The following is a 13210-nucleotide window of genomic DNA, read 5'->3' on the forward strand; positions in this document are numbered from 1 at the left end:
TTTTTGGTTTTGTTTTTTTTTTGAGACAGGGTTTCTCTGTGTAGCCCTGGCTCTCTTGAAACTCATTTCATAGACTGGCTGTCCTTGAACTCAGAAATGTGCCTGCTTCTGCCTCCGGAGTGCTGGGATCAAAGGTGTGTGCAACCAACTGCCCCACATAAGTATTTTTAGGAGGGGTGTGTGTGGAGAGGGCTGTGAGGTGGCTCAACAGGTAAAGTGTTCGCTGCACAAGCCTGATGACCTGAGTTTAATTCCCAGAACCCACAAAGGTAGAAGGAGAGAACCTAGGGCTGACAGAGGCCAGAAGCAGGCATCAGATCTCTGGAAACTGAAGTCTCAGATGGCTCCAAACTGCCACGTATACACTAGAAATCGAATCCAGGTAATTGTATACAAGACCACTTCTTTAAAGTTCACGACTGGTTGCTTTGAGAAACATTTCCATCTTGAGTTCCCATGAAAACAGAACTTTCCATCTCAGAAGGGGTCTCCCCTGAAGGAGCAGGGTCCTCCACTTCCGAGTGCTCCACCTTCTCCTGCTCCTGTGTCTGCTCCGCACTGCCTTTCATCTGATTCTCTTGGTCTTCCAGCTCCACAGGTTTATCAGAGGCCGGCTCTGCAGCCTCATCATCATGTTCATGGAGAAAGCTGCAAATCATGTTGGGTCTATAGGAGAAATCATTATCCTTCATTTGCAGCCATTCTACGCCATCTAGTGGGGTCGGGGATAAACAGGACGAAAAGAAGGAAACAGAAGGAGAAAGCTCAGTCAGGACATTTTTTTCCTGAACTAACAACAAATGTGGTGCAGATGAGAGCCTACACCACCAGTGGGGATGTGAATTGTACAGCCGTTCAGACGTCAGTGTGAAGGTGCCCTATGAAAAAGGGAAGCACTGTACGAGCCAGCTGTACTAATCCTGGGCACACAGAGGGAAGACCCTACAGTCAGTGCAGCGGAGACACTTGCACCTCTATGCCCTCGGCTGCACTCTGCACAACAGCCAAGATACAGAACCATCCTAAAGATTAGTCGACAGACAGATAAACAAATGTAGGAAGATATAGCTTTGCATACCTCAAGTTCCTTCCAAAGTGTCACTTTCAAAGTATTCACTTCAGACCAAACATCTTTATTTTATTTTTTTTCTTTTTCAAAATTGGGTTCCTCTGTATAGCCCTGGCTGACCTGGAACTCACAGGCTGGCTTCAAACTCACAGATCCACCTGTGTCTGCCTCCCCAGTACTGGGATTGTAGGCCCAGACCACTACAAGTCATCACCCCAACAGCTAGAAAAAGTATCTCTAAAGTGTGAGTGAGTGCCTGCCTGTAGGCATGGCTAGGGCCGTGGAGGTGGTAGGAAGGTCAGAAATTCACCCAGCCTGGGTGCTAAGAGCTCCTGTCAAAACCCAAAAGTGCTCCCGATACAATGCACAATGTAAGTTTCTTAGCCATTAGTAAGAATTACACTGACACATGTAGGAAAATTTTTTTCCAACCAGAACTCACTATGTGGTGAGAAAGACACATCCTACATGCTTTCTTTAATATGTGAATGTAGGACATGAGAGTAGGAAGGGGATGATGAGGGAGGACATCAGGATGACGAGAGAGGCATAAACAGAGGGAGGGAGGACATCAGAAGACAGTGGGAATCTGTGGCACAAAAGCAAAAGGAAGCCGGGCATGGTGGCACATGCCTTTAACCCCAGCATTGGGAGGCAGAGGCAGGCAGATTTCTGAGTTCGAGGCCAACCTGGTCTACAGAGTGAGTTCCAGGACAGCCAGAGCTACACAGAGAAACCCTGTCTCTAAAACCACCCTCCCCCTACACCCCAAAAAAGCAAAAGGAAGACAAAGAGAGCCTAAGCTCCCAAGTGCTGGGGAAAAGGCACAGCAACACATCTGGCGTGGTGCTCATGTTAATGCACCACAGCTCACTCTGGCCTTGAACTCGTGATCTTCAGCTGCCTTCCCCAACTGCCCAAATCACTGGAATTTCAAGCATGTGCTATCACATCCCTCTAGTACTAGGCACCGATCCCAGGGCCCCACACATGCTAGGCAAGTGCTCTTGACCACTTATCTACACTCTTAGTCCAAGAGTGCCCCTCTCCAGAGAAGGAAGTGAACGAACCTATGTTTTCTTCTCCTTCCTTCTTTTCTGTCAGAAGCGTCCTTGTCATGCTCAGCTTCTTCATCGTGTGGCATTTGTACTTCAGCACCGTCTTATCAGTCCCCTCTGGATCCACTAGGACATGAAATGATCTTATTATACAGAATTCAGTACAGTGAAGACCATTTAAGACAGGCATGGTTGTGCAGTGACGCACTCAGAGGGTTGAGACAGGAGGATCACAAGTCTGAAGTCAGCCAGTTTCATGCCATCAGATGTTGAGGGAGTCAGTCTCAACTACTTCCTATGGGAACAGCACAGGAAGTTCCCACTGTAATTGATCACTCCTGTCCCACAGGCAAAGAAATGACAGATAACACTGACATTTGAAGGCACAATAGGTCTCACACACAAAAAACTCTAAGGACAGAGACACGTAAACACAGATTAACGCAACAAGGTGGGGTTCCTAACATGGGAAATGGGGCTCAGGAGTTGGCCCGCAGAGCAATATGTCTACAATCCTATCGCCCAAATGAAGGAACAGAATCAAATGTCCTTCTTGAAGCTCAACACTTGAGTGGGGATGTTCTCAACTAGATAAACCTGAGGGGAAAAAGAAAACTGCTAAATATTGGTCCAAGAACAACTTTTAATTAAAAGACTGCGGGCCCAGACAGGTTAGAGTAACACTCTGGACCAAAGACGGGAAACACCAGAAACTTCCACACCCCCACTCGGCCAAGTGTTGGCTCCTACTACACATCGAGTAAAGTTAGTTGAAGATGACACACTCCACTTTGACTCTCCTCCTCCCTCTTGCCATGTACTCTTGAGTTGGGTAATTGTGGCTGGGGCCTCACACGTGTGCTAAGCAAATGTTCTAGCGGGGAGCTGAACCCCGGCCTCTTCTTAAATCTATTCCTTTCCCCAGCTCATCAATCTAGTCTAGATATAAAGTTTGGAGACATCATTGCCTATAGACACGAAGATACATATAAAGAACGCACGGCAGCATTTTCATAGTGAATTCAGTACAGTGAAGACCATTTAAGACAGGCATGGTTGTGCAGTGAAGCACTCAGAGGGTTGAGACAGGAGGATCACAAGTCTGAAGTCAGCCAAGGAGAGGGTATGCACAGCTCCTTTGCTATGTTTGATCCCCAACATCACCAAGAGGAAATGAATGTGAGCCCTGAAGCCAGGCTAACCCCAAGCACTGACCATGCCACTCACTCCCTTGTGAATCTCAAAGTGTTATTGGCCCCTGGGCTTCAGTTTTTCCAAGTATGAATGAACATGAAAATGGTACCTATTCTGGCCTTGGGAGGCTATGACTGTACTAGAATTGCACATTTATGTCCAGCCTGGAATACATGGTCAATGCTAGCCCACACCGTGCTGAGGCTGCTTCCAAAAACAAAAAGTATCTTGCTCAGTGAACTGTGGTAGGGACTGAATTGTCTAAGCAAGAATCTACCACAAAGCTAAACCCCAGCCTCAAGTCTGAAAAAAATGTATGTCATATAAAATTAGGTATAAGAAGGTAAAACATCAAATCCAATACAGTGGTTACTTGTGAAGACAGAGGAACGGAGTAAGCTTGGAACTGAGCACGCAGGGCTTCGCTGCTATGGTGAGGATCTCTCTGAGGTATGGGAGCTTGGACACAGATTTCCCATGCTGCATAGCACTCTACCATTAAGCTGGGCAGAGTCTCAGCAGTAGCTCAGTCAGGCCTGGAACTCACAATCCTCCCAAATAGCTGGGACCCTAAGTCCGGGCCACGAGACCCAGCCCTGTAGCACTAAACTTATCCCAGGTCAATGACAAGATGGGGGGATTGACACAATTAGACAATGGGTAAAGGATACTTGGTTTGTTTTTTAATGCTTTTTTAAAAAAATATTTATTTATTTACTATATGTAAGTATACTGTAGTGGTCTTCAGACACTCCAGAAAAGGGAGTCAGATTTCAATATGGATGGTTGTGAACATGTGGTTACTGGGATTTGAACTCAGGACCTTTGGAAGAGCAGTCAGTGCTCTTAACCTCTAAACCATCTCTCCAGCCTCCTAATTCTATTTTTTCAATGAGTGCTCTGCTGCATATACATCCCCAGGCCAGAAGAGGGCACTGGATCCCATTACAGATGGTTGTAAGCCACCATTCGGTTGCTGGGAATTGAACTCAGGAAGAGAAGTCAGTGCTCTTAATCGCTGAGCCACATCTCTCCAGCCCCTCGTTTGATGTTCTGTTTTGTAATTACATTTATTTATGTGTTTGTATGTGTACAGGAGTGCCACAGCACATGTGTAGAGGTTGTAAGAGTCCCTCCACTGTGCAGACCCCAGGGACTGAACTCCTGTTGTCAGGCTCGGCACCAAGCAGCTTTCCCACTGAGCCACCTCAGCAGCCCAAGGTGTTTATTTATTTTCACTATTAGGGTTTTGAGACAGGGTCTCACCATAATGCTGGCTGGCCTGGAAACCACTATGTAGACCAGGCTGGCCTCAAATCCACCAGCCCTGCCTTTCAAATACTGGGATTAAAGGTATGTCCTACCATGCCCAGTCTGAGCTATTTAATTTTAATATTACACATTTTAAAAGAATTTTTCATGAATGTGTATGCCTGTCTGTGTGTGAGAATGTGCCCTCTGATGCCAGATCCCCTGGAGACAGTGTCACAGGCAACTGTGAGTCACCCAATATGGGGACCGGGAACTGAACTCCGGACCTCTGGGAAAAAAACAGCCATGTTCCCTAACTGCTGAGCCATCTCTTCAGTCCCCAGTATTTACTATATACATTGTATATCTGAAGCTAGGCATAGTGGTGTATGGCTATAATCCCAGCACTATGGAGGCATGAGGATTGTGAGTTCAGAGCTAGCCTGAGCTACAGCTTGAGCTGATAATGAACAACAAGAACACAAAATAAAGAACAAAAGGCAAAACCAGCAGTATGTCTGGAATAATCTGTAGAAAAAGTTTGTCTTACCTCGTTCAACACCTTCTTCAAATATAACACAGGTACCAAGCGTATCTGCGGGGAAACATGAATCAAGTCAGGAAAGGCAGCAGTACATCTCTGAGAACCGTGTAAAAAAGAGGCTTTTGTGTCGGGTACCGCCATACCTTCATACTCCCCAGCAAACACGTAGCTGTCCACTTGCATGATGGGCCTCTCCGTGTCAATTCCCTATAACAGATTAAAAGACAAAATCCACCATCATTTAAAAAATGCCCTTGGGGGGCTAGAGACATGGCTCAGTGGTTAAGAGCACTGAGAGCTCTTCCAGAGGAACTGAGTTCAATTCCAACAACCACATGGTGGCTCACAACCATCTGTAATGAGATTGGATGCCCTTTTCTGGTGTGTGAAGACAGCAGCAGTGTACTCATACACATAAAATAAATTTAAAAAATCTTTTAAAAAATGCCCTTGGACAGCCGGGCGTGGTGGTGCACACCTTAAATCCCAGCACTCGGGAAGCAGAGGCAAGCAGATTTCTGAGTTCTAGGCCAGCCTGGTCTACAGAGTGAGTTCCAGGACAGCCAGGGCTACACAGAGAAATCCTGTCTCGAAAAAAAAACAACAACAAAAAGCCCTTGGAACTGGGCAGTGAAGGACATATCTTTAATCCCAGCACTTGGGAGGCAGAGGCAGGCAGCAATCTGTGAGTTCAAGGCCGGCCTGGTCTACAGAGCTAGCTCTAGGACAGCCAGGGCTACACAGAGAAACTCTGTCTCAAAAAACAAAAACAAAACAAAATAGAAAATGCCCTTAGGTGAGACGATGCTGGGGCCTAGCAAACACAGGAGTGGATGTTCACAGTCAGCTATTGGATGTATCACAGGGCTCCCAATGGAGAAGCTAGAGTAAGTACCCAAGGAGCTAAAGGGATCTGCAACCCTATTGTTGGAACAACATGATGTACAAACTAGAACCCCGGAGCTCTTGTCTCTAGCTGCATATGTATCGAAAGATGGCCTAGTCAGCCATCAATGGAAAGAGAGGCCCATTGGACTTGCAAACTTTATATGCCCCAATATAGGGGAATGCCAGGGCCAAAAGAATGGGAATGGGTGGGTAGGGAAGTGGGGGGCGCTATGGGGGACTTTTGGGATAGTATTGGAAATGTAATTGAGGAAAATATGTAATAAAAATATAAAAAAAAAAAAAAAAAAAAAAAGAAAATGCCCTTAGGAGGTCAGCCTGGTCTACATAGTGAGTTATAGGACAGCCAGGGAAACACAGAGAAACCCTGTCTTGGAAAACCCAATAAAAAAAAAAAGAAAGAAAGAAAGAAAGAAAGAAAGAAAGAAAGAAAGAAAGACGCCCGGCGTGGTGGCGCACGCCTTTAATCCCAGCACTCAGGAGGCAGAGGCAGGTGGATTTCTGAGTTCGAGGCCAGCCTGGGTCTACAAAGTGAGTTCCAAGACAGCCAGGGCTATACAGAGAAACCCTGTGTCGAAAAAAACAAAGAAAAAAAATGTCCTTGGACTAGGTGTGATGGGCCATGCCTTTCACACTTGGAAGGCAGAGAGGCAGACCATCTGTGAGCCTGACACAAGGCTGGCCTCAGCTCACTGAAATATGCCTATTGGCACTTCCTAGGCATTGGGTGGGATTAAGAGTACGTCCATGCTGGAGAGATGGCTCAGCGGTTAGGAGCACTGACTGCTCTTCCAAAGGTCCTGAGTTCAAATCCTGAAAACCACCCGTAATGAGATCTGATGCCCTCTCCTGGTGTGTTTGAAGACAGCTACAGTGTACTTATTTATAATAATAAATCTTTAGGCCAGAGCAAGCAGGGTTGACCAGGGTGAGCAGAGGTCCTAAATTCAATTCCCAACAACCACATGAAGGCTCACAACCATCTGTACAACTACAGTGTACTCATATATATAAAATAAATAAATCTTTAAAAAAAATGTCCACCATGCCTGAGTGGACTTTCTGTTGTCGTTTTGAGCCTCTCTGTGGGTCTGTCTGTCTGTCTTGGAACTTGCTATGTAAACCACTCTGCTCATCTCTGATTGGCATGTTGGGGTAAGTGGCAGAAATTAACCTGTTTAACTATTTGAAGCCAAGGATTTTGCCCCAAAATTTTTATAACAGTTAGCTTCATCCCCCATCCCTACCCCTATCCCCCAAAGACAGGGTTTCTCTGTGTAACAGCCCTGACTGTCCTGGGACTCACTCTGCAGACCAAGCAGGCCTCAAACTTAAGAGATCCGTTTGCCTCTGCCTCATGAGTGCTGGGATTAAAGGTATGTATCACCATCAGGCAATAACTTAATATTTTAAACTGTGTCTTCTCCAGGTTTTTTTGAAGACAGGGCTTTCTGTAGATCAAGGTGGCCTAGAATTTACTATATCATTAAGGATGACAATGAGCCAGGCAGTGGCAGCGCATGCCTTTAATCCCAGCACTTGGGAAGCAGAGGTAGGCGGATTTCTGAGTTTGAGGCCAGCCTGGTCTACAAAGTGAGTTCCAGGACAGTCAGGGGGGTTGGGGGGTAGGATGACAATGAACTTCGGATCCGCCTGCCTTGGGCTCTCCAGTGCTGGCATTACAGGTGTGCACCAGGACAGCCTGCTCTCATGCTGTTTTTTTCCAAATTGACTTGTGAGGAGTGAGCAAAGACACACCAAAGGCATGTGACATGGGTACTTGGTGACCGGCTGGGCAACACTGCATACATATCCACACTTAGACCAGAGTCTGCGTCCAGACTAGTACACTCAACTGTGGTACTATTGGAGGATAGAACTGAGGCCACGTCCACTACAAAGAAGGCAGGCACTGCTTAAGAACAGCATGGATTAGGCTTTGTCCTGAAAGTCCCCCAGAAGTTTCATACAGTGTTTTTTACCTTTTGCTCTTTCTCTCCAGCCACACATTCAGACAGTGAAGAAGCAGTCAGGCATTTTCTCTGCTCCCATAGAATCCCTCCCTTGTTACCTACTCTTCTGGTAGGACCCTGAAGCATTCACCGCTTTGTAAGGTGGGATGAATGTCTGTCTTTGTGGACAAGCATATCACCTTTCAGTCTTGTTTTAACTTTAAGAAAATCTACAACATTCCCCGAATTCTAAGACTCACCAAAATCTTGCATTTATTTTCACATTTGGAGAGAAAGTCTGAATCAATGATTCCTGACAATTCTACCAGAACAAACTGCTCCTGGTGGAAGAAAGCAAAGTTAATAAGGTAGACAAGGGACAGTAAATAAGAAATGCCCCAAATTTCTCTGTGAAAACTCGACCCAGTTTCCGGTGGAAACCGATTCTTTCTAGAATGGATAAACCAGAACTGAAGCTAGCCCTCCACGGCTTCTCGGGCTTCGGAAAGCCAGCGAGCTGTCTACCGGCCTCCCTCCCTCCGTCCGCATCCCAGACTCCCTTCCCCACCCGGGGGTGGCTCAGCCAAGACCGCCCGCGCCACAGGCCTCTGACCCCCGCTTACAACCTCCTCTAGCTCCTCTTCCTCCTCCTCCTCCTCGTCCTCCCAAATGGGATCCACTGCCGCCGCCATAGCGCTCGGAGACGCCATCACTGGCCACGCCCCCTGCGGACGCCATTTTTGATACGGGCAGCGGCGTCCTGCTTCCGGCCAGAAAGCAAGATGGCGACGCCAGGCTTCATTAAGTGGGTCCCACGTGGAGACTCGACACGCTCCGAGCTTCGGGAATTTAGGGTATTTAGTCGCGCTTTGAAGAACGTGGCTCTTAGAGCTCAGGCTACACTGAACTCAGTAAATAGCTGAAGATGAGCGTAATCAACTGCCTCCACTATAAAACAAGACCTCACATTCATTGTCTGCCGCAAGAAGACTAGAGGATCAATGGTGGCCTCGAACTTTCATCCCAACATCTAAGGAGGATTAATGCAAATTCTAGGCCAGAGTGGCTACTTAGTTAACACAAACCCAGCAGTGACGCTACTGGGATAGGGTGGAATTCAGACAGCAGAGGGCACAAATTAGCACCCATCTTAAACAAAACGCAGCCTGAGGAGCCGCACCCACCCTTTAAAACTGGTCCGGAAGTGGTTTTCTTTGGATGACTGAAGACACTGGCGTGTGATTGGCTATCATCCTCAATATGTTAATTATGAACTTGATTCTGAGTTAATTTACAAGTCATAAGTATTCAGAATTATTATTTTGCAAAATAATATACGAACACAGCTTCGAAAGTGCAAGTGTATGGAATTCCTTAGGAGAATATTACGGGGTTGGGGAGAGAAATGTCACCATTTGTTAAAAATGTGCTGTCAGCGGTGGCCTCGCGGCAGCTGGCAGTAGTAAGTTAAGACTATACTTTCAGGGATCATTTCTATAGTTTGTTACTAGAGAAGTTTCTCTGACTGTGTAGAGCACCCGAAACCACGAGGAGGAGACGGAGCGTTCTCTCCTGAGCGTGAAGCCAGCTTTTAGTGCTGCACTTTGCAGCTGCTATCTGCTATTGATGATCGTTCTCGGCCCTCTTGAGGGTCGAGAGGGAGAGGATGCAGTCTGAGTGGTTTCTTTTACATTTAGTTGAAAGTTAGAGTAGATATAACAGCAAGCTATAGACTCTTTGGTCCTGAATTTTACACGGCTTAGGCTGTGTACCCCAGCCATTTCTGTGTGGTCTCAAACTCAAGATATTTTTTCAGTCTGCCTCAGCCTTCTAAGTGCTGGGATTTAGGGTGTTCACTACAGCCTGGCTGACCTGCCTTTCTTGTTCTTCTTAATATGAATGTAGTTATAATAATGTTCACGGGGCCATTAACTGCAAGAAAAAATTTTAAGTGCTTGTGAACAACAAAACGGAAATGAATTTTGTCCTATTAGTGGTGTGTGAAATAAACTTAGGTCTTCTGCAAGCATGACTGGTCCTCTTTGCAGAGGAAAAAAAAAATATGAGAAGGCTATTAACCTGAACTAGTAAATAAAGAGTATTTTTAAATGTGATAGTGGTCGCAATATTAAGACACTGCCACTAGGAGGCGACAAGTGATTTAACAATCTGCTCCTTCTTGCTCTTTTACTTGGAAAACTTATATGAGAATTTTTATTTATTTTCTCCTTTTGTTGTTGTTGTTGTTTTAGTTTTTCCAGAGGGTTTCTCTATGTAACAGTCCTGGTTGTCTTGAAACTCGTTTTGTAGACCAAGCTTGCCTCGAGCTTACAGAGAGCTTCCTGCCTCTGCTGGAATTAAAGGTATACACCACCATACCAGGCTTAAAAATATGTTTTATAGCAGAGTTCTTGTAAAAGAGCCTTTAGAGGTAACATCTTGTCTCAGAAATGAACATTTTGCACTTACATAAGAGTAATATACAGTAAGTTTTTGTTTTTCTGTTTTAAACTTGTACTTTACTTGGGTGAGAAAATGAAGTGCAAGACTCGGAATATAGCTCAATAGTAGGGCCTGGAACCTTCAAAACCCTTGATCCTTTCCTGGTGGTGATGGCCCACGCTTTTATACCCAGCACTCAGGAGTTCAAAGGCTAGCCTGGTCTACAGAGTAAGATCCAGGACAACCAGGGCTACACAGAGAAAAACCATCTCTCTGGGGGCGGGGCAGGGTGGGGCGGGAACTACAAAGTGCAGGATAACTTTGGCTTCAAATTTCAGCTGCATCACAATGTGCTGAAAGGCTTCTCCAGATCTCTGAAGCACTGCAATCTAATTCTGGGAAGTTCAGTATAGGACAGATAGCAAGTGTGCTGGTTACACTGATGCTCTGTTCTAAGGAATTCAGTTGAAAAACTCTGCTAGAAAATAATAGCAGAGCCATTTGCAAGCAGCCATGTACAACTAAATACTGATACTAAGCATTCCAGCTCGATAGAGAGTAATAATAGCCGTGAAAATAAAATGTAATTCTTTATCTTTATTTCATTATTTTTTTGTGTGTACATGTATAGGTATTTCACCTACATTATGGTCTGTGCAACACACATTCAAACAAAAATAGCTGGGTGTGATGGCACAAGCAATTGTGATGTCCCATCATTTGGGCAGATGGATGGATGAATCTCTGCGTTTGAGGACAGACTGGTTTACATAGTGAATTGCAGACCAACCAGCCAAGGTTTTGTAGTGAGACGCTGTTAAGAAATAAAAAAGAGCTGGGCATGGTGTCGCACGCCTTTAATCCCAGCACTCAGGAGGCAGAGGCAGGCGGATTTCTGAGTTCGAGGCCAGCCTGGTCTACAAACTGAGTTCCAGGACAGCCAGAGCTACACAGAGAAACCCTGTCTCGAAAAACCAAAAAAAAAAAAAAAGAAAGAAAGAAAGAAAAAAGGTGGAGGAGATCATGAGATTTGCATATGATGCCAGCATCTATGATGAAATTTCTCTGATTCCCCCCAAAGGGATGTGGCCCAGTTAGCAGAGTGCCTAACACACTGGAAGCCCTGACTCCATCCCTAGCACCACACAAACGTTGTGATGGTGCATACCTGTTTTCTCAGAACTCCAGAGGTGGAAGGGGGAGGGGAGGAGGAGGAAGAAGACATCACAACCATGTGGTTGTGAGCCACCATGTGGTTGCTGAGGCTTGAACTCAGGAGCTCTGGAAGAGCAGTCAGTGCTCTTAACCGCTGAACCAAGCCTGAAAGGGTTTATTTTTAGGTCCCAATTTCAGGTTATAGTCCATCTTAGCAAAGAACCAAGAGTAATGCTGAACAATTGGAAGGACCATCCCGGAGCTACATCGCATACACGTTTGTAAACATTTTCACCTTTTAAAAGTTTTCTCTGCGGTTAAAGGCACGTCTGTGGAAACGTTTGGGAAATACTGAAATATTAGGGGTTTTGTTTTAGTTTGGTTTGTGTTTTTGTTTTGTAAATGATGCTTGGTAGCTTGGCCGGGAAGGTGAAGGACTGTCTTGTCAAGTACTCTGGAGACTGAGGCAGGAGGATCCAAAGTTCAAGGTCAGCCAGGGGATTTAGTTAGACTCTGTCTCAACATAAAAGTAAAATGAGGAGATAAATCTCCCAGGAGGGTATGTATTAGCATTTGTGAAGACCTGGGTTCAGTCCCCAGCACCAACAAATAAACAAGGAAGTGAAGCTTGGAGTATCATGTGACCTTTGTAGCCACAGAAGTACACCAGGTGCCAGCAGCCTTGTAATGTGGAGTAGGGTCTGGAGGACTGGGCTTCTAATTGGATGCAGAGGAGCAGATGAGGGGAAAAAAAATCCAGATTATTGGTATGTGAGGGTGTGGTAGTGTATGCCTCTAACCCTGGCTCAGGGTACTGAGGCAGAGATATCACAAAAAGGTTAGGCTAGGAAACTTATCCGAAGCCTGTCTGTAAAATAAAATACATGTATTAACTTCTAGTTTGTTTGTTTGTTTTTGTTTTTGTTTTTTTTGAGACAGGGTTTCTCTGTGTAGCCCTGGCTGTCCTGGAACTCACTCTGTAGACCAGGCTGGCCTCGAACTCAGAGATCCACCTACCTCTGCCTCCCGAGTGCTGGAATTAAAGGCATGCGCCACCACTGCCCAGCAGCATTTTTAATTTCATCTATTATCAGTGTGTATGTGCACATGCACATGTAATACATATGTTTGGGTACCAACCTGAAACAATTCACATGTGGGTGTCAGAAGACAGCTTTGTGTAGCAGTTTCTCTCTTGCCAAAAGGTCAGTTGTCATGACAGTGCACACCTTTAATACCAGGTCTCCAGAGACAGAGGCAGGCGGATCTCTGAGTTCCAGGACAGCCAGGTCTACAGATCAAGTTCCAGGACAGCCAGGGTTACACAGAGAAACCCTCATTAGATAGATACATAGACCGTGTGACCGTGAGGGAGAGAGAGAGAGAGGAAGGAAGGAAGGAAGGAAGGAAGGAAGGAAGGAAGGAAGGAAGGAAGGAAGGAAGGAAGGAAGGAAGAAAGGAAGAAAGGAAGAAAGGAAGAAAGGAAGAAAGGAGAAGCAAAATGGTAGTTTAAGGGAGCAGACACAGCAGTTGAATGCACTTACCACAAAAGCCTAGCCAACTGAGTTCTTCAATCCTAGAATGACATGGAAGCAAGGAACTGACTCTACAGAATTGCCTACTGTACTCTATAGACATG

At 45.6% G+C, this 13210-nt stretch overlaps 1 protein-coding gene and 1 non-coding gene across 3 annotated transcripts; one reads left to right on the plus strand and one right to left on the minus strand.

The window, feature by feature from the left end:
* Nucleotides 1-8726, minus strand: Gtf3c6 (general transcription factor IIIC subunit 6). 2 transcript variants are annotated; one of them, XM_021174899.3, is made up of 6 exons: nucleotides 8601-8726; nucleotides 8235-8315; nucleotides 5260-5323; nucleotides 5123-5167; nucleotides 2140-2253; nucleotides 1-712 (listed from the first exon to the last, which is right to left on the minus strand). In XM_021174899.3, exons 1-6 carry the CDS (start codon nucleotides 8682-8684, stop codon nucleotides 414-416), a joined length of 687 nt encoding a protein of 228 aa, XP_021030558.1. In that variant the 5' UTR covers nucleotides 8685-8726; the 3' UTR covers nucleotides 1-413. The 2 variants fall into 2 exon arrangements, with proteins under 2 accessions (XP_021030558.1, XP_029338163.1); XM_029482303.2 differs by having other exon boundaries at nucleotides 8598-8721.
* Nucleotides 8727-9443: 717 nt separating this feature from the next.
* On the plus strand, nucleotides 9444-9656 carry LOC115032270 (small nucleolar RNA U3). Its single transcript, XR_003837910.1, has one exon. It is a non-coding gene; the product is annotated as a small nucleolar RNA U3 (small nucleolar RNA).
* The last annotated feature ends 3554 nt before the right edge of the window (nucleotides 9657-13210 follow it).

The sequence above is a fragment of the Mus caroli genome, unplaced genomic scaffold, assembly GCF_978045245.1.
Source record: "Mus caroli unplaced genomic scaffold, Mus_caroli_1 scaffold_9, whole genome shotgun sequence".
In the NCBI taxonomy this organism is placed as follows: domain Eukaryota; kingdom Metazoa; phylum Chordata; class Mammalia; order Rodentia; family Muridae; genus Mus; species Mus caroli.